This window comes from Eumetopias jubatus, unplaced genomic scaffold (genome assembly GCF_037043125.1).
Source record: "Eumetopias jubatus isolate StellerSeaLion01/CBP00866 unplaced genomic scaffold, mEumJub1_p1.0 scaffold_6, whole genome shotgun sequence".
Lineage (NCBI taxonomy): Eukaryota > Metazoa > Chordata > Mammalia > Carnivora > Otariidae > Eumetopias > Eumetopias jubatus.
Genome location: NW_028274812.1, coordinates 120,004,228 through 120,026,396, shown reverse-complemented (window position 1 = coordinate 120,026,396; position 22,169 = coordinate 120,004,228). Strand labels below are relative to the sequence as shown.

The 22,169-nt window shown below is 59.4% G+C and overlaps 1 protein-coding gene across 3 annotated transcripts in view; it reads right to left on the bottom strand.

Annotated features, from left to right (window-relative positions):
- The window catches only part of TNXB (tenascin XB), a 50,257-nt gene that overhangs the window by 21,281 nt on the left and 6,807 nt on the right, over positions 1 to 22,169 (bottom strand). Inside the window, exons 5-21 of one of the 3 annotated variants that reach the window (XM_088024050.1) lie at positions 20,868 to 21,024; positions 20,437 to 20,700; positions 18,871 to 19,620; positions 17,447 to 17,815; positions 16,108 to 16,401; positions 14,067 to 14,357; positions 13,365 to 13,670; positions 11,442 to 11,774; positions 8,179 to 8,481; positions 6,714 to 7,013; positions 5,179 to 5,466; positions 4,608 to 4,916; positions 3,791 to 4,099; positions 3,359 to 3,661; positions 2,725 to 3,075; positions 765 to 1,058; positions 131 to 481 (exon numbers count right to left, since the gene is read on the bottom strand). In XM_088024050.1, the coding sequence (XP_087880176.1) occupies positions 131 to 481; positions 765 to 1,058; positions 2,725 to 3,075; positions 3,359 to 3,661; positions 3,791 to 4,099; positions 4,608 to 4,916; positions 5,179 to 5,466; positions 6,714 to 7,013; positions 8,179 to 8,481; positions 11,442 to 11,774; positions 13,365 to 13,670; positions 14,067 to 14,357; positions 16,108 to 16,401; positions 17,447 to 17,815; positions 18,871 to 19,620; positions 20,437 to 20,700; positions 20,868 to 21,024 (5,572 nt within the window). Of the gene's footprint in view, positions 1 to 130; positions 482 to 764; positions 1,083 to 2,724; positions 3,076 to 3,358; positions 3,662 to 3,790; positions 4,100 to 4,607; positions 4,917 to 5,178; positions 5,467 to 6,713; positions 7,014 to 8,178; positions 8,482 to 11,441; positions 11,775 to 13,364; positions 13,671 to 14,066; positions 14,358 to 16,107; positions 16,402 to 17,446; positions 17,816 to 18,870; positions 19,621 to 20,436; positions 20,701 to 20,867; positions 21,025 to 22,169 lie in introns of all 3 variants that reach the window. The other 2 variants (XM_088024051.1, XM_088024053.1) reach the window with 2 other exon arrangements.

The following is a 22,169-nucleotide window of genomic DNA, read 5'->3' as shown; positions in this document are numbered from 1 at the left end:
GAGATCCTCAGGCCATGTGATGTGTAAAAGAGACGTGCTGCCTAGAATATGTGTTTTCATGCACGTGGTAATAAAGGGAGAGTCCTGTAGGTCCGGCGTCCCCAGGGGGCCCTGTCTCACCCCCACTCACCGGTCACGCCCACGGTGGACACGGGGCCCACGCGCTGTCCCCTGTGCAGGCCGTACAGGTGCATCTTGTATTTGCGCCCCGGCTCCAGGCCCCCGACGGTGACCTCATTCTCGTCACCTCTGACACGCACCACCTGGGGCCGCCCGTCCCTGTCCTTGTACTGGACAGTGAAGGAGTCGAAGTGGCCCTGGGGGACGGTCCAGGAGAGGCTCAGCGAGTCTGGGGAGGATCCTGTGACCGTCAGCTCCCCCAGGAGGGGCTCCTCGGGGGGCTCCGGGGCCTCCGTGCTGGGTTCTGTGGGGCTGGGGGTCTCCTCCACCTCAGTGGGGGTTGGGGTCTCTTCCTCTGCAGCTGAGAAGGACAGACACAGAGAAGGTGAGGCAGGATCCCCAGCAGATGTCCTCAGGTCTTGGGAGAAGGATGGAGAAGCTGTGATCATGTCTGGGGGCCCCCAAATTCAGCTCAGAGAAGCCCATCCTTGGGGCTGGGTGGGCTTGCTCAGCTGCATCTCACAAACAAAGGGCACCACGGCTCAGCCTCGAGCAGAGGGGCCTCCTGCACCCCACTCACCCATCACCTGGGAGAGGGAGACCCTCCCACTGGCCCCACCCTGGGGCTTCCAGCACCCACTCACCTGTCACCCCAATGGCAGACACCGGGCCCACGCGCTGGCCACCGTGGAAGCCGTACAGGTTCATCTTGTACTTGTGGTCTGGCTGCAGGCCTGAGACGGTGACCCCATCCTCATAGCCCGGCACACGCACGGCCTTGGGCTGCCCGTCCCCGTTCTTGTACTGGACCAGGAAGTGGTCAAACTGGCCCTCGGGGACAGTCCAGGAGAGGTGCAGGGAGTCAGGAGTGGCGTCGGTCACGGTCAGCTCCCCCAGGCGGGGCTTGGTGGGAGGCTCAGGGGCTGTGATGGATGGGGCTTCGGTGGTCATAGCTTCATATTCTGCAAGTGGACAGAGACATACAGGGACAGGTGAGGACATGCAGGGCAGCATAGAAGTGGGTGTCTTACAAAAATAAGATAATAGGGTGCCTGGGTGGCTCAGTTGGTTAGGCGACTGCCTTCGGCTCAGGTCATGATCCTGGAGTCCCGGGATCGAGTTCTGCATCGGGCTCCCTGCTGAGCAGGGAGTCTGCTTCTCCCTCTGACCCTCCCCCCTCTCATGCTCTATCTCATTCTCTCTCTCAAATAAATAAATAAAATATTAAAAAAAAATAAAATAATAAGGAGCAGAGTGTCACCTTCCCGGTCCATTAATGCCAGCCTGCTCGGCCCCTTACCCTCATCTTGCCCCTACCCACAGCCCGCCCCCTCTCCCGCTCTCTCCAGCACCCACCTCCCCTGCACACTGTGCCCTGGGCCTCACTCCACTGGCGTCTCCTTGGCATCTCACTCCCCCTGGCTCATGCCTTTGCTCCCAAACAGCTCAGAACTCCCTTCCCCTATCAGAAACCTGGAGTCTTCCTGGATCTCCTCCTGTCCCCAGCGGCCATCAGACTCAGAGCATCCGACTGAGTTCCTCCTGGGTTCCCCACACCTGCAGCCCCACCAGGCTGGCTTGGGTCCCACCGCAGCCCCGTCGCCTCTCCCCTGGGTCACCGTGTCCCTCCCGGGCTCCCTGCCTCCCTGCCCCGTCCGTTCCTCACAGGGGCCAGGCCGAGCCTTCCGCTGCACATCTGATGGTGTCGGCCTTAGCTTCACCGGGCAACAGCCCTCTCTACCCCCGGGACGAGCCCCTGGCTTCTGAGTTGCTTCTGCTGCTCCACCTCCATCTCACGACTCCCTCCCTCCCTCAGAGGCTCTCACACAGAATCCTCTCTGTCCCTCTCATGGGCCGCGACGTGCCTAGTTTCCAGGCCCTGGCACCAGCTGTGACGTGGATCTGACCCTGTCACCAAGCGAACGCCCCGCCCAACCTCAGGTGTCAGCTGTCCCGTGGACACTCCTGGGCAGGCTGGCTGTGAAGGAAGCCCCAGCGCTTCCTGTCACACGCACATGCTCCTTTGCCTGATTGCTGGTTCACGGCCTGTCTCCCCACACCCGGGATCCCCATTACGATAAGAACTTCTCTCTGCCACGATCAGGCTCGCCCCAGTGAACTCCCACAGTGCTTGGCTCAGGGCACCCAATCTTGTTGACCCATGGGAATCAGAAGCCTGATAGCACCCAAACCACGAGGCCTGGAGATGTTTCGGTCAGGATGCTACATCCTGAGCCCCTTCTGTCTTCTCCCCCAGCCTCCAGTAAACTACAGGGAGGCAAAGCCTCTGGGAGGAATCAGGGATGCCAGTACAACTCTCTCCAACAAATTCTAAGAAAGCGTCCAATTCCTTTGTCGTGACCAGCTTTGCTACTCAAAGTGTGGTCCTTGGACCAGCAGCATCAGCATCGCATCAGGGATGTAGAAACTCTGGCCCCAGCCCACGACTGTGGCATCTGAATCTGCCCTTTACCGAGATCCTCAGGCCATGTGATGTGTAAAAGAGACGTGCTGCCTAGAATATGTGTTTTCATGCACGTGGTAATAAAGGGAGAGTCCTGTAGGTCCGGCGTCCCCAGGGGGCCCTGTCTCACCCCCACTCACCGGTCACGCCCACGGTGGACACGGGGCCCACGCGCTGTCCCCTGTGCAGGCCGTACAGGTGCATCTTGTATTTGCGCCCCGGCTCCAGGCCCCCGACGGTGACCTCATTCTCGTCACCTCTGACACGCACCACCTGGGGCCGCCCGTCCCTGTCCTTGTACTGGACAGTGAAGGAGTCGAAGTGGCCCTGGGGGACGGTCCAGGAGAGGCTCAGCGAGTCTGGGGAGGATCCTGTGACCGTCAGCTCCCCCAGGAGGGGCTCCTCGGGGGGCTCCGGGGCCTCCGTGCTGGGTTCTGTGGGGCTGGGGGTCTCCTCCACCTCAGTGGGGGTTGGGGTCTCTTCCTCTGCAGCTGAGAAGGACAGACACAGAGAAGGTGAGGCAGGATCCCCAGCAGATGTCCTCAGGTCTTGGGAGAAGGATGGAGAAGCTGTGATCATGTCTGGGGGCCCCCAAATTCAGCTCAGAGAAGCCCATCCTTGGGGCTGGGTGGGCTTGCTCAGCTGCATCTCACAAACAAAGGGCACCACGGCTCAGCCTCGAGCAGAGGGGCCTCCTGCACCCCACTCACCCATCACCTGGGAGAGGGAGACCCTCCCACTGGCCCCACCCTGGGGCTTCCAGCACCCACTCACCTGTCACCCCAATGGCAGACACCGGGCCCACACGCTGGCCACCGTGGAAGCCGTACAGGTTCATCTTGTACTTGTGGTCTGGCTGCAGGCCTGAGACGGTGACCCCATCCTCATAGCCCGGCACACGCACGGCCTTGGGCTGCCCGTCCCCGTTCTTGTACTGGACCAGGAAGTGGTCAAACTGGCCCTCGGGGACAGTCCAGGAGAGGTGCAGGGAGTCGGGAGTGGCGTCGGTCACGGTCAGCTCCCCCAGGCGGGGCTTGGTGGGAGGTTCTGAAGGTCCGTCTTCCTCTTCCCTTGGGACTGAAGAGAGATGTGAGAGAGAGAGTAAGACCTGGGGGCGGGGGGCGGGGTGACCATGAGGACTTGCTCTCTTCTGGGCTCTCACAGCCACTTGGGGGAAGCAGATATGATGCAGTTCTCCTCGCTCACCTGTCAGTGCCTCGATGTGGGCTGGACCCACTCGCTGCTGGCCATGGAAACCATACAGGTTCACTAGGTATCTGTGCTCAGATTCCAGGCCAGAGAGGATGACGTCATTCCGGTCACCATCTATCCTGACTACTTGGGGTTGCCCGTCTCGGTCTGTGTAGTGGACCTCGAAGGAGTCAAAATCGCCCTCAGTCTTGGTCCAGGAGAGATGCAAAGTATCTGGTGTGGCTTCCTCCACAGTCACCTCCCCTAGGCGAGGCTCAGGCCCTGGAGTACTTGGGGCCTCAGCTTTGATATGTACCCTGGGGGCTGGTTCAGAGAGACAGGTAGAGATGGGTGATTGGTCTGTCTCCACAAGCCTCTCCAAGGACAGAGAAGGAGGGGAAGAGGTGAAGGCTAGAGGTCAGTAATAAAAAGGACCAACTATGGAACAGGGGCATTATGGTAAGTGTTAGAAACCAAGCACTGAGTACATATTGTAGGATTCAGCTAAGTGAGAGGCTTACAAAGGCAAAAGTGTAAGGAAAGGAATTAGTGGCTGACAGAAGCTGGGATTGGGGGAATTGACTGCAAAGGGGCACGGGAAAACGAGCTGTGGGGTCAATGGAGATGTTTTATGTCTCACTTGTAATGGTTTCATGACTTACATATTTACCAAAACTCATTGTTCACATAAAATTGTCCGTGAATTATGCCTCAATAAGGCTACCCCCCCCAAAGTAGGGAAGTAGGAAGCTCAGAACCCCCCTGGCTCGGTCAGAGCAGCAGAGCCGCAGCTGGAAGGAGGGCGGCGTGTTCTGGCCACAGCCTCACTCACCAGTCAAGGCGATGGTAGAGACGGGGCCCACGCGCTTGCCCTGGTGCAGCCCGTACAGGAACAGCTTATACCTGCGGGCTGGGTCCAGGCCCGAGACGCTGACCTCCCTGAGGCCGCCCTCCACGGGGACCACCTGGGGCTGCCCGGCCCTGTCCTTGTACTGGACCACAAAGGAGTCAAACTGGCCCTCAGGGACCGTCCACGCGAGGCTCACAGAGTCTGGTGTCACGCTGGTCACCTGTAGCTCCTCCCCAAGATGGGGCTTTGGGGGATGCTTTGTTCTAGCATCGTCCACACCACTCCAGGGCTCTGAGAGGGAGACAGAGAAGGGGCAGCTGAGCTGTTTCTGGTAGTATGGGTGACCTCAAAGGGCAGGACTGAGAGGTCTGGGGACAGGGCTTTGCCACGGCCGAGTCCTACAGGGCCAGTGCTATGGGACTGCGTGAGGAGAATAACTACCGTGAGGGCAGCCCGCACGAGTGGCCACCTGCTTCCCTGGCCTGGCTGGGTGCTCCTGCCGTGCCCGGGGGAGCTCCAGGAGCAGAGCCTGGCCCTGCACAGATGCTCTCACCTGTGGTGCCTTCAGCAGTGAGGGGGCCGTGGCGCTTCTTGCCCAGGAGCCCATAAAGGAGGAATCTGTACTTGCGGCCAGTGTCCAGAGGGGTGATGGTGACCGAGCGCTCGTGGCCCTCCACAGGAACCACCCGGGGCCCATCCTTGTCCTTGAACTGGACCACAAAGGAGTCAAAGTGGCCCTCAGGGACTGTCCAGGAGAGGCGCAGAGAGTCCAGGGTGGGATCTGTCACCCACAGCTCCCCAAGGTGGGGTGGGGCCCCAAGGCTGGCGTCACCTTGGGCAGCTGACAAGAGAGGAAAGATTCTTGTGTTTATTTTTTTTTCCAGAATGACTCTTTGACTGTTTCCTACTAGGACTGGAAAAACCCAGGACTGCCCAAATGATCAGTGCTTCCCCAAAATATTTCCATCACCCTCCCATCTCTGCCACCATCCCAACCGGCCCATGCCTCCCTCCACTTAGCCAATGTGACATCTCTGGGAAAAAAAGAATCCCTAGCTTCCTGCTTACCTTATTCCTCCTGCCATCCAGACCCTTCCCACCTATTAGACACTATTTTCCTATCAGGGTGCAGCTTGGTTTACTCATTTCCTTTTACCAAGGAGCCTACCCTTTGTGATTTCTCTGGCCCTTGGGGAAATCTGAGGGTCCTGGGGACATCAGAGGGGGCACAGGATCCCTGATGAGTGTAGACAGCAGAGGAGAAAGCGGGATGTTATGATGGAGGTGGCCCTCATAGGGTCCGGGGGAGGAGTGGGGGCTGCCTACTTGGTGGGCGGGGGGGGGGGGGGGAGGAGGGGAGCTCACTTGGGACAAAGAATCCGGTGTCTGCCCCAGAGCCATCCTGAGGCCTGAGAAGGAGCTGGCCTGCTGCCTTCTTGGCCAGGGAGGACGCTGACAGCATTGTTATTGCTAGAGTTTTCTGGCACCAGGGAGCCCCCAGGGGCAGGGGAGGGCCTGGGCTGAAAGCCAGGAAAGGGGCACAGCTGGGCTGGGCCCAAACGCGCCTGGCTGGGCAGCTAGCCCTGGGCTCCTCTGCTTCCCAGTTTCCGAGGCTCCGGGAAGAGGGCACAGGAGGAAAAGGGCCCTCTGGGGGAGGCAGAGAGGGCACCCAATGGGCCTGAGCCAGTAGGATAAGAAAGTGGGTGATGGCAAAACTCTCACCTCAGGAGGTGAGGGCTGCACAGGGCTGAGGGCTGCAAGGCCCAGGCAGGCAGAAAGGGCTCCTGACTCCCTTCGCCCTCCCCCAGCACCCCCATCTCCCATGTCCCACCTTCCAGGAAGGGTCCTGAAGGGGCTTCCCCCATTCAATGGCAGTGGAAATTATGAGAAGAGAGGAAAAGTCAGTGGGGGACACAGACCCAGGACCTGGCCCTGCTTTCCTGGTTCTCATTTGCCTTGAACTGGGGCGGGCAGTGTGGCTTTTCAAACGTAACGGAAGAGGTGGACACAGGGAAGACCAGTAGAAGGAAAGAGACTAAGCAGTGTGAAGAGGGTGGGCAGGCTGCTGGGGGCCTGGAGGGCTCTCACCTGTCTTTGCCTCCACAGAGACTGGGCTGCGTCTCTTCCCACCTTGAAGCCCGTAGAGCAGGAACCTGTACTTCCTGCTGGGCTCCAGGCCGGGGACGGTGACCTCGTGCTGGTCTGCAGCCACGGGCACCACCCGAGGCTGCCCGTCCCTGTCCTTGTACTGGACCACGAAGGAGTCGAATTCACCCTCGGGGACCGTCCACGAGAGGGTCACAGAGTCCGGGCTCTGGTCCACCACTGTCAGCTCCCCCAGCCGTGGCTCTTCAGGGGACTCTGTGGCTGGGGCCGTGGGGAGGGGAGCTAGGACCCAGGAAAACATAGAACATGGCTGAGATCTTGGGCACGAGAACCCCCCCACCCTGAAGGGCTCCTGGGCTCCCAGGGCCTCAAGGGGGCCTTGAAATAAGATGAGACACAGTCACATCTATATTTTCCCTGCCTCTAACTGGAAGGTAGATTTCCTCGGGTGCTCACTGCTGTGCCAGTGTATCTGGGACCATTTTCGTGTCACCTTAGAATGACTGCACAGACTCCAAAATACCATTTACACTCATCCGTACTTCAGAATGTGTGTAGGTTATGACACATGCCCCTAAGTCTCGTTATTTAATGAACTGATAAAGGAGTTCCTGTATTACTAAATCATAAATTTGAATTAAAAATATTTGGTAGGGTGCCTGGATGGCTCAGTCGTTAAGCGTCTGCCTTCGGCTCAGGTCATGATCTCAGGGTCCTGGGATCAAGCCCCGCATCAGGCTCCCTGCTGGGCAGGAAGCCTGCTTCTCCCTCTCCCACTCCCCCTGCTTGTGTTCCTGCTCTCGCTGTGTCTCTCTCTGTCAAATAAATAAATAAAATCTTTAAAAAAATATTTTGATAATTGAATATCAAATAAATTGGTTTCCTCTGTAACCCTATGCATTTATGTTATAGATTTTAAAGCCCTGCTCTGAGAGGGGTCCATGGGTTTCATCAGATACTGTGGCAGAAAAATGGCGGCAACCTGTCCCCAGGGACGCAAGAGTAAGGGCCACTTCCAGGAGAAAGGAAGGCTATAGCACTCAGGGCACTAAAGGCCTCTGAGAAGAGATTCAAGGGATGTGTGTCATTGAAGCCCAGCTAAAAAAGAACAACAGGGGAAGGTGGCAGCTGTGGCCAAGTCACAGCAGGGTTTTGAGAGAAAGGAGGGGAACAGCTGTGGACAATCAGGGGAGACAGACAGAGTCAGATTTAGGTCAGATGGAAGCAAGACATTCCTGCCTGAGGGAGAGGGCAGAATGGAGAGGAACTGGAGGGCAGGGAAGATTCTAGCCTGGGGAAGAAGCCAAGGGGTCAGGGAACAGACTATGGTGCCTGTGACCTCAAGAAGGACTTACAGAGGCCACCGAGGCAGGACCTGAGGGGGTTTGTGGGATGGGGGGATTCTGGGTAACCAGGGATGGGAACTGCCTCACCCCTGCTCACTCACCTGTCACAGTTACCACAGAGAGGGGGCCCACGCGCTGCCCATCATGTAGCCCATAGAAGTTCATCTTGTATTTGCATGCAGGCTCCAGGCCGGGGATGGTGACCTCCCTGAGGCTGCCCTCCACAGGGACCACCTGGGGCTGCCCGTCCCTGTCTTTGTACTGGACCACAAAGGAGTCGAATTCACCCTCAGGGACTGTCCATGTGAGGCCCACAGAGTTGGGGGTCACATCTGTCACTGTCAGCTCTCCCAGGCGTGGCTCCAGGGGCGGCTCTATGGCTGGAGTCTCTTCTGGTTGCGGAGCTGAGACAGAGATGGTGGGAGGCCGTTAGGAAAAGCCCCTTTCCCTTGTTAGTAACTATGTCTGTTGTTTTTGTGGTGCCCACGAGGAGGTTCCCGATGTAAAACTACACTGATGGGCAACATCTGTCTGGCCACAAGCCCTGGCTAAGTCCCCGCCAGGACTGGGGGCTGTGCTGGGGTTGGGGATGGGTGTCACTGAGACCCTGGGAAAGTGGCTGACCGTCCATCTGTAGATCAATGGTCCCCTCCTCCAGGACCGGCAGACTCGTGCTTGCCTGGCATCTTCCTTGGGTGCCTGGTCTGTGGCTCAAACTCATGAAGTTCAAAATCGAGCTCAGGGACTCCCCCCACACCTGCTCCGTCACGGCCTCCCCACCTCAGCAAAGCCACCACTTCACCCTGGGTGTCATCCCCGAGTCCCCTCACACCCTACATCTAGCCCATGAGTAAGGACTGTTGGCACGACCTTCAGAAGCTGCCCCCCCCCCCCCCCCCCCCCCGCCAGCTCCACTCCACTGGAGCCAGCTCCAAGCCCCGCCCATCTCCCTGGACTGCATGGGTCTCCTAAATCCTCCCCGTCCGCCCCACCCCTCCGATCCACTGTGAACGCATTAGTCAGAGCCTGCTCCCCCAAGGACTTCCACCTCACTCAGGGCAAAAGCCAGGTCCTTACAGGGGCCTCTGAGGCCCCACATGATCATCTCCCACATAGCTCCCCCGACTGCAGACATTCCTGGCTTGTGCACAGAGGGTCGGGGCACTTTCCTCTGCCCGGACATTCCTCCCGAAGGCACACGTGCCTTGTTCTGTCCCTCCTCGGGTCTGCCCTCAGAGAGGCCCTTTCTCGCGTCCTTCCCACCCATTCACCGTCTCACCTGCTGGACTTTGCTTTTCTCCAGGTCTCGTTGTTACAGATAGTCCCACAGACAGATTTGTGCGGTCTGCTAGAAGTGTGCTCCCTGGGGAGGGGCTTTGCCTTGCTCGCTGCTGTGTCCCCGGCACCCAGCACACAGCGGGTGCCCCACAAACGGTCATTCAATTAATGAGTGGGTCTGCATGACTGGGCTGGGAGAGTCCCAGCTCGGGCCCCGGTGGGCCCCACCCCCCAACTCAGCTAAGTCTGGGGGGCACTCCTCACCCAGCTCGGGCCCCGGTGGGCCCTACCGCCCAACTCAGCTAAGTCTGGGGGGCACTCCTCAATAGTGACCAAACTTGGAAGGCAGTCCCAAGAAGTAAGACAGTGGCGGAGGTGGCTGGGTGGGTGTGGCTCCCAAGAGCTGTTTTCTGTGGCTTCCGTGGGAGCCTAAGACCAGGCTAGACAGACGAAACCCTGTTTGGGAGGCCTCAGAAAGACAGACCTGAGTCAGAGGGGAGGGCAGGGATGAAGGCAGCTGAGGGGGGCTAGGGGAGGCCGCCATGTCATCAAGTGTCTACGAGGGACCAGGTAGCAGGCCCGGCAGTGTCCCATGCTCCTTCTAGCTCTGCTCACTCTTGTCTCATCCACTTCCTGCTCACTTCCGCCCTCTCTGCACTTCTTCCCATGAGGAAGAGAAACTGTCCCACACCATCCAACAAACCTCGTTGTTGGGGCTTGGCTTAACTGGAAAACGTGGAGTTATCACTACCCCCGAACATGGCGCTATCCATGCTGCATTTGACGTAATCTTTCTTTACTTTAGAAATGTTTCTCACTGGCTGTATCCACCTCTTCCCGGCAATGGGAGAGTACGTGCTGCGGGCCGGGAACAGCCCCTGGGGCAGCTCAGCAGGCTCCAGCTACCCACCACCTGCCTGCTCTGACAATGAACATCATGCTCCATCCTGAAGCTGAGAACTAGGGAAGCCACAAACAGAACTCAGTCTGTCAAATGCCCAACTCCATTTTCTGTTACTGCACTGCCTCAGTCTGTGCCCAACACAGTCCATTCCTCCCTGGGGACCAGAGACAGGACCTCACAGAGCCCAGTGTGGCTGCCTGGGACAGACAGCAGATGGAAGGACACCCTAAGACAAACCTTGGCAGCATGTGCGGGCTTGGCACGAGCCTCCACCCTGCTACTTCGGGCCTGCAGGACAGTAACCCAGGGTGGCTTTCTCCTCTCCCTACTCTCAGTACTAATGGAGGAACAGAAAGAAATTAGGTGTAGAAGGTTCTGGAAACTAAGCCAGCCATGAGGTTGGGCTTTGTGGAAGTACAGGAACCATGCTCTGAAAACCTGTTTCTCTGCTTTTAAGTTTTTAATCTTTCCCCTTATAGTAAAAGGTGTGTCTTTGAGCGAAGGGTAAAGAGACGCCCCTTGCTGTGACCAAGCTGGGCAGGTCAGCAGGAGAGTCCCAAGTCCCAGAGGCCTGTCTCGGGTCTGGCCCCTGGTGCTGAGGCTCTGCAGAGGAGATCCCTGGGCTGGGTCCTTTGTGGTGCCAGATGGCCCCATACATGGGCCCAAGAGAGGGGATGGAAGGGATGTCCCTCTTTGCTATAAAGTCACTCACTGGATGAGCAGTAAAGAAACTTTCCAGCTACACTGCTGAAGAGGCTGATGTCTCATGCACTTCTGATCAGCTGAGCCCCAGCTGAGGAACCAGCCAAACGGGGGCAGAGCAGACTCCAGACTAAGGACAATTATCATCATCCTGTGGCAACGCTGACAGCATGTGCCCTCTGTGCCTGACCCTTTCTTAATGCTCCATGTCTGTTAACTCATTTAACCCTCACTACAGTTCTGTGGGATGGCTGTTACTATCCTCCGTTCACGCCTGAGGAAACAGAGGCACAGAAAGTTTAAAATTGCTCAGGTCACAAAGCTGGTTATAGCCTGGTCCCCAGGGAACTGTTCTTTCTGGGTCTCCCCCAAGCGGTGGGGGGGCCTCATGCTACCACTACAGAAGGGAGAGCCATGGCCACGGGGAAGCTGGGGCCCAATGGTGGGAGGAAAAGGAAGCAGGTCCTCGCCCCCACTCACCAGTCATGCCCACGGAGGACACGGGGCCCACGCGCTGTCCCCTGTGCAGGCCGTACAGGTGCATCTTGTACTTGCGCCCCGGCTCCAGGCCCCTGATGGTGACCTCACTCTCGTCACCCCTGACACGCACCACCTGGGGCCGCCCGTCCCTGTCCTTGTACTGGACAGTGAAGGAGTCGAAGTGGCCCTGGGGGACGGTCCAGGAGAGGCTCAGCGAGTCTGGGGAGGATCCTGTGACCGTCAGCTCCCCTAGGAGGGGCTCCTCGGGGGGCTCCGGGGCCTCCGTGCTGGGTTCTGTGGGGCTGGGGGTCTCCTCCACAACTTCCTGGGGGGCTGAGAGAAGACATGGGGGATACAGGCTTGTGGTGTGTCTTGTTTTGTTAGTTAATCATGACAATAAAGTACATTCAGCAAATAAAGTCCTCAGGCTGCAGTCTTTGGAGTTCGGGGAGCCTTTGTATTAGCTGTTCAGTAACTCGTGGGCGAGAGCTGAGACAGGCCCCTGGCCCCTGTCACGTACTGCTGGCAGGACCGTATTGGCAGCTTCTGTCGGGGGCGGGGTCTCCCCTCACATCTGAGAAAGGAGCTGAGGTGGGAAGAGAGGAAGTTCTGAGGAGTTTTCTACCGTGTCCACAGACAGGGCTGACCTCTAGAAATCGAGGGGGCAGTAAGGCCTCTTCCAGTCTGCCTTCCTCCCTTTCGGCTCCAGCACCTCCCCAGGGTTTCTCAGTGGCCCCCAGCCCACTTAGCAGGACACCAGACAGAATGTGCCCTGGCTAAGGCCTCCCTGGGCAGCCCCGCCCCTCCTTCCTCTTCAGACAAGGATGGAGAAAGCTGTGGGGGTGGAGGGGCTGGGAAGGGCTGCGCTCTTCCCTGGCTGCATCTAGAATCACAGCCCCAGGGGCACCTATCCACCGTCTGGCAACTCGGTCTTCGCTGAGGCTCCGTGGAGAAAGGAGACTGGCTTCTGTGTCCCACTCTCTGGGGGTACTACTGGAGTACTACTCAGGGGACAGGAGACTGAGAGGGAGCATGCAAGCGTGGGCAAGGTAGGGAGATGAGGACAAGGAAAGGACACCGGGAAGGGAGAGAGTCAGGGAGAAATAGCAGCTCGCTCCTGAACAGTGGTCCTGATGTGCCAGGCACTGTTCTAAGCATGTACGTTTGTACACTGACTGATTTAATTCTAATGACTCTGTGAAGCAGCTACCATTATCCTCATTGGACAGATGAGGAAGCTGAGGTTCAGAGAGGTTCAGTAATTTACACAAAGTCCCAAAGGTAGTAAATTGCAGAGCTAGGCTTAAAATCCAGGCAGTTGGATCCAGAGCCTGTGCTCCCAACCACAAGGCTACACAACCACAGAGATGGTGCTGACCAGGAGGAGCCTGGACGGGTGGAGGAATGAGGGGCGGTGGGAGGAATGAAATGGGGCCCTTTGCCCTGCTCCCAGTTGGCTAGGAGTCAGGGATTTGGGGGTCCAGGATGAGGCCTTTTCATGCCAGAAAGAAGCTGAGGGAAAAGAAGGACTCTTGTGCCTTGGATCTGTGGGCTCTGAGCCGAGCAGCAATGGTGGGAAGGTGCGGGCAGCTGGTGGCGGAAGCCGGAAATGACAGCAGCCTCAGCCAGGCCGCGGTAGGGGAAGGAACACAGTGGCTGAGGATATCTGTAGGGAGGACAGCCCGGGGTGGAGGTGTTCCAGATGTTTGGAATGGGGAAAACGGGACCTGTTCTTGGAGATGGAGAAGCAGGGCTGAGAGAAAGGCCAGGGGCTGGTGGCTGGATGAGAGGTCCTGGGATGTGGAGAAGTAGAGGGTAGAGGCTTGGTAGGCCTGGAGCCCAGAAGGAGAGGGTGGAGGGAGGTCTGAAGGAGCCCCTGGGCCAGGTCCTACTCAGAGGAAGGTCTGGGTGGCCTTGACTCACCTGTGGTGGCCACCACGGACACAGGTCCCACGCGCTGCCTGTCATGAAGCCCATAGAGGTTCATCTTATACTTCCGGTGGGTCTCCAGGCCCGGGATGGTGACCTCATTCTCATCCCCCCCGACGGGCACCGCCTGGGGCTGGCCCTGCGCATCCTTGTACTGGACCACGAAGGAGTCGAAGGAGCCCTGGGTCACGGTCCAGGACAGGCGCAGGGAGTCTGGGTTTGCCTGAGTCACCCACAGCTCCCCCAGCAGGGGCTGCACTGGGGCCTCTGGGTTGAGGGACTCCGCTGTCTGCTCCGAGGCTGTGAATAAGAGGATCCAGTGAGGGCGGTACTGGCAGCCCCAGACTGGGGTTCTGGGTTTGGATGGGCCATCATACCCGGGGGGTTCTGGGTTTGGATGGGCCATCATACCCGGGAGTCACCCGGGTATTCAGTTAGCATCAATTAGGAGTGCTGACCTCCTGGGAAGTCTGGCACAGCCCAGGGTATGACACATCTTCTGGGCCTTGGGGAGCAGCTGAATGGGGTGGAAGGGCCCTAGCAGGACGGGGGAGGCTGGTTCTCCCTCAGTCTGGGAGTGGGGCCAGGATTCGGAGTCAGCCATCACACTGGGAGGCCCCACCTGGCTCCTGGCTGAGGGCAAGTGTGGGGAAGGCTGGGAGGGGTCACATGGGGGCTTAGGTGGTTGCCACTTACCAGTGGTGCCATCGGCTGTGAGGGGGCCATGCCGCTTCTTGTTGGCCATCCCAAACAGAGTGAATCTGTACTTGTGGTTAGGCTCCAGTGAGGAGACAATGACTGAGCGCTCGGGCCCTTCCACGGGCATCGCTTGGGGCTGTCCATCCCTGTCCCTATATTGGACTACGAAGGAGTCAAACTGGCCCTCAGGGACAGTCCAGGAGAGGTGCAGTGAGTCTGGGGTGGGATCTGTCACCCACAGCTTTCCGAGGCGGGGTTGAGTCGCTGGGCTGGGATCACTCTGAGGCACTGGGAAGAGGGGTAGAGAGAAAGGAGGAACACAGGTCAAAGGAAAAGGGGGACTCCATCTCCCACATAGGGATGTTGTGTGAGGTTGTGCATGTTGTTCACTGCACAAAGGTGCATGGCTGAGGGAACACTGAGGGGCTGAAATGCAGCCACCCTCTGCTTGCCAAACTGTGTGCCCTGGCACAGAGCTATGCTCACCTAAGGAAGGGTGCCTTCTTCTAAAGGGCGCAGAAACACCGTATGGACTAGTGTGGCCCTGACTCTGCAGCCTAGTGAGGCGCTTCGGAGAGAAGGGAGCCCAGCCAACTCTTTCTGTGTCTCCACAGCCAGGGAAGTCTCCCAGGGCGATCTCTACTGTTTCCAGGCCTAACTACGAGCTCGCTTCTCGTCCAAGAGAAGGAAGTACCATCTTTGGAGCTTTTGAATGCGGGAGAGTCTCCCACACCTTGCTCAGGGGCGGGGGGGGGGGGCACCTCCTTCTCTCCCACCCTGTACCACCAACACTTCACTCCCCACCACTGTGCCCCCCCCGCCCCCGCACCGGCATTTGCAGGAGCTCCTCCCCTTGGCTGCTAGCTCCCTCCAGCCTCTACCCTCCCTCCTTGCTCTCTAGTCCCAGCCCAGATTCCAGAAAGAGCCGTCTACACTGGTTGTAGCCATGTCCTCACCTCCATCACCCTCTCGATCAAGCTCCACCCTCCACTGGCAGCTCTCACCCGGGCCAGCAGTGACCTCGCCACTGTTAAGTCCTGTGGACTCACTCGTACGGAATCTGACATGTCTGACCGCACCCTTCATTTTCGCATCCAGGACACCACTCTCCCTGGCTGTGCCCCTCTCCGTGAGTCACCCCCTCGGGCTACCCTGATGCTCCTCTTCCTCTGTCCATGCCCTGAGTGTCGGCTAGCGTCACTGCACCCCCCACACCCTCACCCTGGCTCCTGTCTCCCAGGTCCCCTCTTCAGGCCTTCTCTCTGCTCTCCAGACCTGGGAGGGCAGCAGTGATCACCCCATGGCCCCGCCATTTTCTGCCTAAGTGCCCTCCCCCTCTCCGTGCCTGGACTCTCCTCATCTATAAACGGGCGCGCCTCACGTGGCTGCTGCAGCCAGTAAGTGTGCTGACACCCTTAGAAAATCTTGTTAACAAGCACTCCAAAGAGGTCTGTCTAAGCGTCCCAAGCGGGGCCTGTTCCTCACCTCTGCTGTTCCTTGCCTCAGGGCACGGCACTGTCTGCTCTAGACACGGGGGAGCGCCTGGGCCTCCTCATTGTCCTTCACCTGCCACATCCAGCCTCACTGCCTCCATCGCAGGCAGGCCAGCATCATTGCTTGCTGGCTCTTAACTCACTTCTCTAGCTACACTCTGCAGCAGCTTCAGTGTTATTTGTAAGGTAAGTATCAAATCATGTCACTCCCACTTACAACCCTCACATGAGCTCCAAGCTCCTCAGTCAGACACACACAAGCGCAGTCCCCTCAGTTCCCCAGGCGCCCTGCTCTCCATCCAGAGGAAACAGACAGATTCTCCTCCAGGGCCACACTCGCTCCTGCCTCACTCTCCATGGCTCCCTCTGTCCGCACTGCCCTCCTCAACCTCTCTGCCTGACCCACCACTATTTTCCCTTCAGGATTCATCTCAGGCCCCACTGCCTCCAGGAAGCCTTCTTGGAGTTCCCAAAGCACTGGGAGGACCTCCTTCAAGACCATGCAGAGGGCAGGGGTAGGGGTTGGTGTGACTGTTCTCACTCACGGATCTTGGCTTCAGCCACCAGGGGGCCATGCCTCTTCTTGCCCAGGAGCCCATATAGCAGGAATTTGTACTTGCGGCCAAGGTCCAGGTTGGTGATGAGGGCTGAGCGCTGGGATCCTTCCACAGGTACCACCTGGGGCCCATCCCTGTCCTTGTACTGGATCACGAAGGAGTCGAATTCGCCCTCGGGGACCGTCCAGTGCAGGAGCAGGGAGTTGGACGTCATGTCAGTGACTATCAGCTGGTCCAGGCGTGGCGGGGCCAAGGGCTTCCCAAGCTTTGCCCCATCCTTGTCTGGAATGTGGGGGCAAAAGTAAAGCAGGTGAACTCAACCGTTGCCTCATCTCTGGTCTCCTTCCCTCTCCTCAGCCCACTGGATCCCTCCTTCCTGGACAGCTCCGTTGCTCAAAGCCTCCCCTTCCTCCCCTCCCAGGCCTCTGTGAGCAGCCCTCTCTGTTCTGCAGTGAGAGCTCTAACCCTTCCCTTGTGCTGGCCTCCCCACGCCTCGCAAACAGTCCAGTCCCTCTCCACATCAAGAGCTTTGGGGGAGTTTCAGGTCCCCCCTGGCTCTTCCTGAGTCAGAACCTCCTCACTGCTGCTCTGGAGCAGCTGAAGACTCCTCCGCCCAAGTGGACTTTTCTCTCCCTCGCTACCCGCTCTCCTAGCGCTGAGCCTGACCTGGAGTGGCCGGCAGAGCCGCTACCCGAGTCCCATAAAGAGGGACCAGGAGGGAAATTGAGTGCCTCACGGGTTCCACCAACCTCACCCATCTCTGAAGCCCTGCTGGCTAGGAGCTCCCTATGCTAAGGCACCTCCATCCCCAGCAGAAACGGGGTGGTGGGACCATGCAGCGCTATCCACTGCAGGCCAGCCTCCCAGGGTGGGGGGGGGGGCACTGTCCTAGCCTGCCCAGGGAGGGGGTGGTGGGGCTGCGGGGAAGGGAAGGGGAAGAGGGGGCTAAGAGCCAGTACCCTCAGGGCTAGAGGCCTTGCCACGCCTACCTGCAGAGATCTATGAGTGCCCAGGAATTGGGGAGGACACAGGGCAAAGAAAGCTGCAGGTGGAAAGCCAGAAGCCTACGGCCTGTCTCTCTGACTCCCTGCCCCACCCTCTGACTTATCTCCTCCCATCCTCTTTTCCCCTTCATTGTTCTAAGACTCCCTCCCAATCCTCTTTCCTCTGAGCCTTCTACTCCAACCTTCTCTCTCCTTGTTTGCTCTTACCACTGCAACCCAACATGGGGCGCAGCCCTTCCTTCCCCACCCCACCTCTGAAGCCCGGATGGCCCAGCCCCTCCCCCATCCTCAGGACACTGAGCTGAGCAGAGTGCAGGCTATACCCATAATGCCTTGGTAGATGAGAGGGGCAGAGGGCACGCCCTCCGGGGGGACCCCGCGGAGTGACAGCTCATAGGGGGCTCCAGAAGGGGGTGAGGGCACCAGAGCCTGGCGGACGTCCCCTGGCAAGAGTTCCTCGTGCGCTCCCGGCCCCTCGTGCACCCGAAGGCGCAGCTGGAAGTGGGCAAACGTGTCAGGCTGAGCTGTCCAAGCGACGCGGAGCTTCCCTGTCTTGTCTCTGCCCAGCACCCTCAACTCTCCCAGCTCCTGGGGGCGCTGCTGCAGTTCGGGGGCCCGGGCCCCTTGAGTCGTGGAAGGGCCTGAGGGAGGAGGCTCATCAGTGGCCCCCAAGAGGCCCGAGGGAGAGGACCCTGGGAAAGGGCAGGGTGAAAAAATAGGAGAGTCGAGAATGAGAGCAAGAAAGGAAATCCCAGCCCCCAGGTTCTGCCTTCTAGCCTCGAAGAGCCTACAGACCCTCCCTCTCTGCTCCTGAGTCTGTTCCCTGGGCCACCTCATCCTCCCAACAGTCTGCCCAGTCTTCCCAGCACCCCTGCCCACCACATTTCCGAACAGACAGGCCTGCGGGCAATAACCTAAAGAAATGAAGCTGGCCATCCCTCCCCTCACAAGGCTCCTATGACCTCCAACCCCCACAGACTGCCGCGGCCCTCCCTAAGCACACCCCCCCCCACCCTGTGGTCGTGACTTCCATTAGTGCCGCGGGTGAGAAGCCTGGAAGAAAGGGGGAGAGGTGCTGTTAGGGAAGGCAGATGCGAGGGAAGAGTGGGTAGTGAAGAGAGAGGGAAGAGAGAGAGTGTATGTGTGGGTACATCCAGCTCAGGTGGCATCTGGGCCCTAGGGGGGAAGAACAGGTCCACAGCCCTCCCCAGGGCAGCCAGAGAGCACCCCTCCCCCGAGCCCAGCATCGCTCCTGTGGAAGAGACAAGCATGAAGTGGTTTCATCTCTCACAGACACAAGCTGCCTGACGGCTTCAAGGCCACCCCCACCCAGTTCTGATGTGTCCCTTTGAGGTCAAGGCCAAATTGTGGAAAAGAGTAACCACTGACCACAGCCTTCAGCCACCCTCACCGCAGTGAGTCAGAGTGGGGAAGTGACGGTGTCACTCGGCTGCCCCACTCACACTGCTCCAGTGAGTTTTTGTAGACCCGCTTCCTCCCCCCCAAATGCCCCTTCCGTTGCCCAGGACGGCAATCCTGGTAAAGTGTCCGGGGAACCCTAAAGACCGGCTTAGTGGTGGGGTCCCCTGGAGGCTGGACCGGGTAGTGCTTGAAGGCCGAGGGGTGTGGCGGGGGTGGGGTGGCGGGCTGAGCAGTGAGGCGGTGGGCGGAACTCTTGGATGCGGACTCCAGCGGCAGGCGAGGCTGGGCAGGGGATGGGTGGTCCCGCGGCCCCAGCCCATGCTACCTGTGGTGGTGATGAAGGCGTAGGACTTGGAGGTCTGCCCTGCCCGTACCCCGTGGACCTCCACGTGGTAGGTGGTGCCGGGCCTGAGGTCAGGTAGGCTGACGGTGCGCGTGGTGCCGGGCACGGCCAGCTCCCCGCCGGGGCCCTCTGCCGGCGGCTGGGGCTGCCAGCGCAGCACCACGCGCTCGAAGTGGCCGCGGAGCCCGTCAAGGGACACGAGTAGTGCGCCGTCGGCGGAACTGCCCAGCACCTCGGGCTTGGGGTGGCGGGGCGCGGCCACCCGGTCGACGCCTTCGGGCGAGAGGCCGTGGATGCCCTGGTTGGAGTCCCGCTTCCAGGTGCCCGGGTCGGGGCTGGCGGTGGGGTGGGGGCGACGGGGCGACGGGGCGGGGGAGCCGACGGGGGCGGCAGCTGCCCGGCGCCGCTGCAAGTATTCGTGGATGTGGCGCGCCACCGACGCGTAGGTCTGGTTGGCCCGCAGGGGGTAGCCATGAGCCCTCAGGTGGCGCTCCAGGTCTTGCACGGTGCCGCGGAAGCGGCCCAGCTCGCCCGTCAGGTTGCCCCACGCCCGCCGAGGGGGCTGCGGCAGGCTAGGCCCAGGCTGAGGCTCCTCCTCCCCCTCCTCGGCGGGCCGCGAGGGCCGAGCCGGGCGCGCGGGGCGCGGGGGCCGCTGGGCCGGAGCCGGCCGGGGACGGGGTTGGGGGGGCGGGGCGGGGGGGCGCACCTCCGGGTAACTGTAGTGGCCTGGTGCTGCCGGGGGCAAAAGAGGGGGGGAAGGGGGAGAGCAGGTCAGTGGCAGCCCCCCCCCCCCCGCCGCGCCCCTGCGCTCCTCCCCACGGCAGCCCCGCCCTCGGTCCCTCCCGCCGGAGCCAGAGGCCTCTTGCCTGTGCCCCAGCCCCACCTGGAAAGAGAACCAGAGAAAGGAGTCAGTGTCCCAGGAGCCCCTCCCCGCTCGCCCTCCAAGCCCGCCACTGTTGGAACCCTAAAAAGGAGAGAGAAGCCAGCAGGTGGGGCCCTGTGTCTGAAGGAGAGAAAGGGGAGTGGGAGGAGAGAATGTGAGCTACTGCGAGGTGGGCGTCCCCCTGTCACAGGAAAAGAAAATAAATATCCATCTGTTAAGAGACCTTGAGGATTAGTGGAAAATCACTGCTCTGAGACCTAACTCCCCCAAACCCCAATCTACAGCCCACAGGACTGCTGATGTCTGATCTGCCTAATTCCAGTCCCTACCAGGGCTGACCACTGGCTGTGAGCACCAGGCTGTCCCCGTGCCTGTTCCAAGCACCGCCCCATCTGGGTGGGTCAGACAGCCTCTCCTATTTACCCCCTCTCTCCAGGGGGCAGCTCCTCAGGTGGTCCAACCTGCAGGCTTCCCCCAGGACTCCAGCCCCCCAGGGCTCTGTCTTCCCAGGGCCGCGGTTGCACAGCAAGGCCCCAGCAGGTGCTTTACCACACACCCTGCCAAGGTGCATTCAGAGGAGCCTGGGAACCCTAGACATGGGCTCCCAAGGAAGGGGCTGCTACACAAAGAAACCGGGCCCTTTGCTAAGCCCTGGCCAGCCTTACCTGTGTTGGCCCTGACAGAAGCCGGATAGCTTACTGCCCGGCCCTGCTCTGCCGTGACGGTCACTACATATTCCACGCCTGGCATCAGGTCGGTCAGCACCGTCCCGTCCGCCTCAGAGGGCACCTCCAGCCGCACCCTCTGGTTGCCAGCGCTGACGTAGGACACGACGAACCGGTCCACCTCAGCCTGGGGTCGCAGCCAGCTGAGCTCCAGTGTGGTTGGTGTCACAGCCACCACTCGGAGGTCTTGTGGGCCATCGATCACTAGCCAGGTGAGAGGGAAGAGGGATCAGGTGGGAGTCTGGTCCTTCAGTCACCAGCTTTCCCTCTAAGAGCTTTGTCCCCACCCCAGCCCTCACTTCTGCCTTCCCAGCCACCCCCCTCAAATCCAGCTCTCCAACCAGGACCCTGCCCACAGCCCCAGCTCTCACTGGTGGTGATGGTCTTGGAGGCAGGAGGGCCCCAGCTAGTCCCTCGAAGGGCGCGGACCGTGACCTGGTACTCCTGCCCGGGTGCCAGTCCTCTCTGGTCATAGGCTGAGGCAGAGCTGGGTACCCGTGCTGTGAATGGGGGGCTCACCCCCTCTGTCTACAAGAAAGAGAGCGCCAAGTGGATCAGGGCTGGTGCTCTCACCCCCGCTGCTCAGTCTCCCTTAGCTCCTCTTTCTCCAGTTCCAGGTACTGCCCACATGGAACTGTGTAGAGCTTGGAGTACAGCTGGAGGGTATGGCTGGTGGCAGCAGACATGTCTAAGAGGTTTAGTCTGTACCAGATGCCGGTCAAGGCAACTTACATATATGAACTCACTTAATCCTCAAGAGAACCTTAGGAGGGAGGTCATGTTATTATTCCCATTGGACAGATGAAGAAACCGAGGTACAAGGTCACCAACACCAAGAATGGGGCAGGGATTCCAACCCCCCAGGCCGTGTGACCTCACAGCCCCCTCTCACAGGAACTACCTTTTTAGCTGGTTCATCAGCTATCTGCCAGAATCTACCCAGCACATGGCAGGATCCTCCCTCTGGCTTTCCCCAGGCAACCCTGCCTACCCTGCCTCCCAAGCTCACTCCTGTCATAAGGGATGAAGTAACTGAGGGACGCACCTTCCCAGTCTCACTTCCTCCTTACAGCATCTGCCCCGGCCTAAGCCTCCCCACAGACACCTGCCCCTGGCTGGGTAATGTGGCTGTGACTCTTGTCTTGACATTTCCCTTTAGGCACTTTTCTTGTCTCCTGAGCACGGCTGTAGGCCCCTCAAAAACAAAGCCTATCTGCTCTAAGCTTCACAAAGATGTTTCCCAGTTTCGTACCTGGTATCATGCTGGGCATGAGGAAAGATATGTCTCCTGTTCTCAGCTCATGTTCTAGTAGCTAAATGTATGGCCACATCTTAAGGTGAATTGGATCCGTACCCAAATCTCTCGCTGTACGTGCCTGTGAGCAAACAACCCCCCTCCAAGTGCACATTGAAGGTATTATGATTATCTGTGGTGACCCCACAGGAACTAGGCCAGCCTCGGCAGGGTCTCCTTGGAGGGCCCGCCACTGGGGAAACAGGAGGAATGGACATCTATGAGCAGTCTAACTGCCCCGACTTTCACTGGCCTGTCTAGCTAGGACAGCTAATAAGGACGCTCTGTTCTGCTTAGCTATGTTGGCCGTGATGGGGACACCTCCATTCAGCCAAGTAGGATTGGAAATTTCAAAAGGTACTCTCCTAAACCAAGAAAA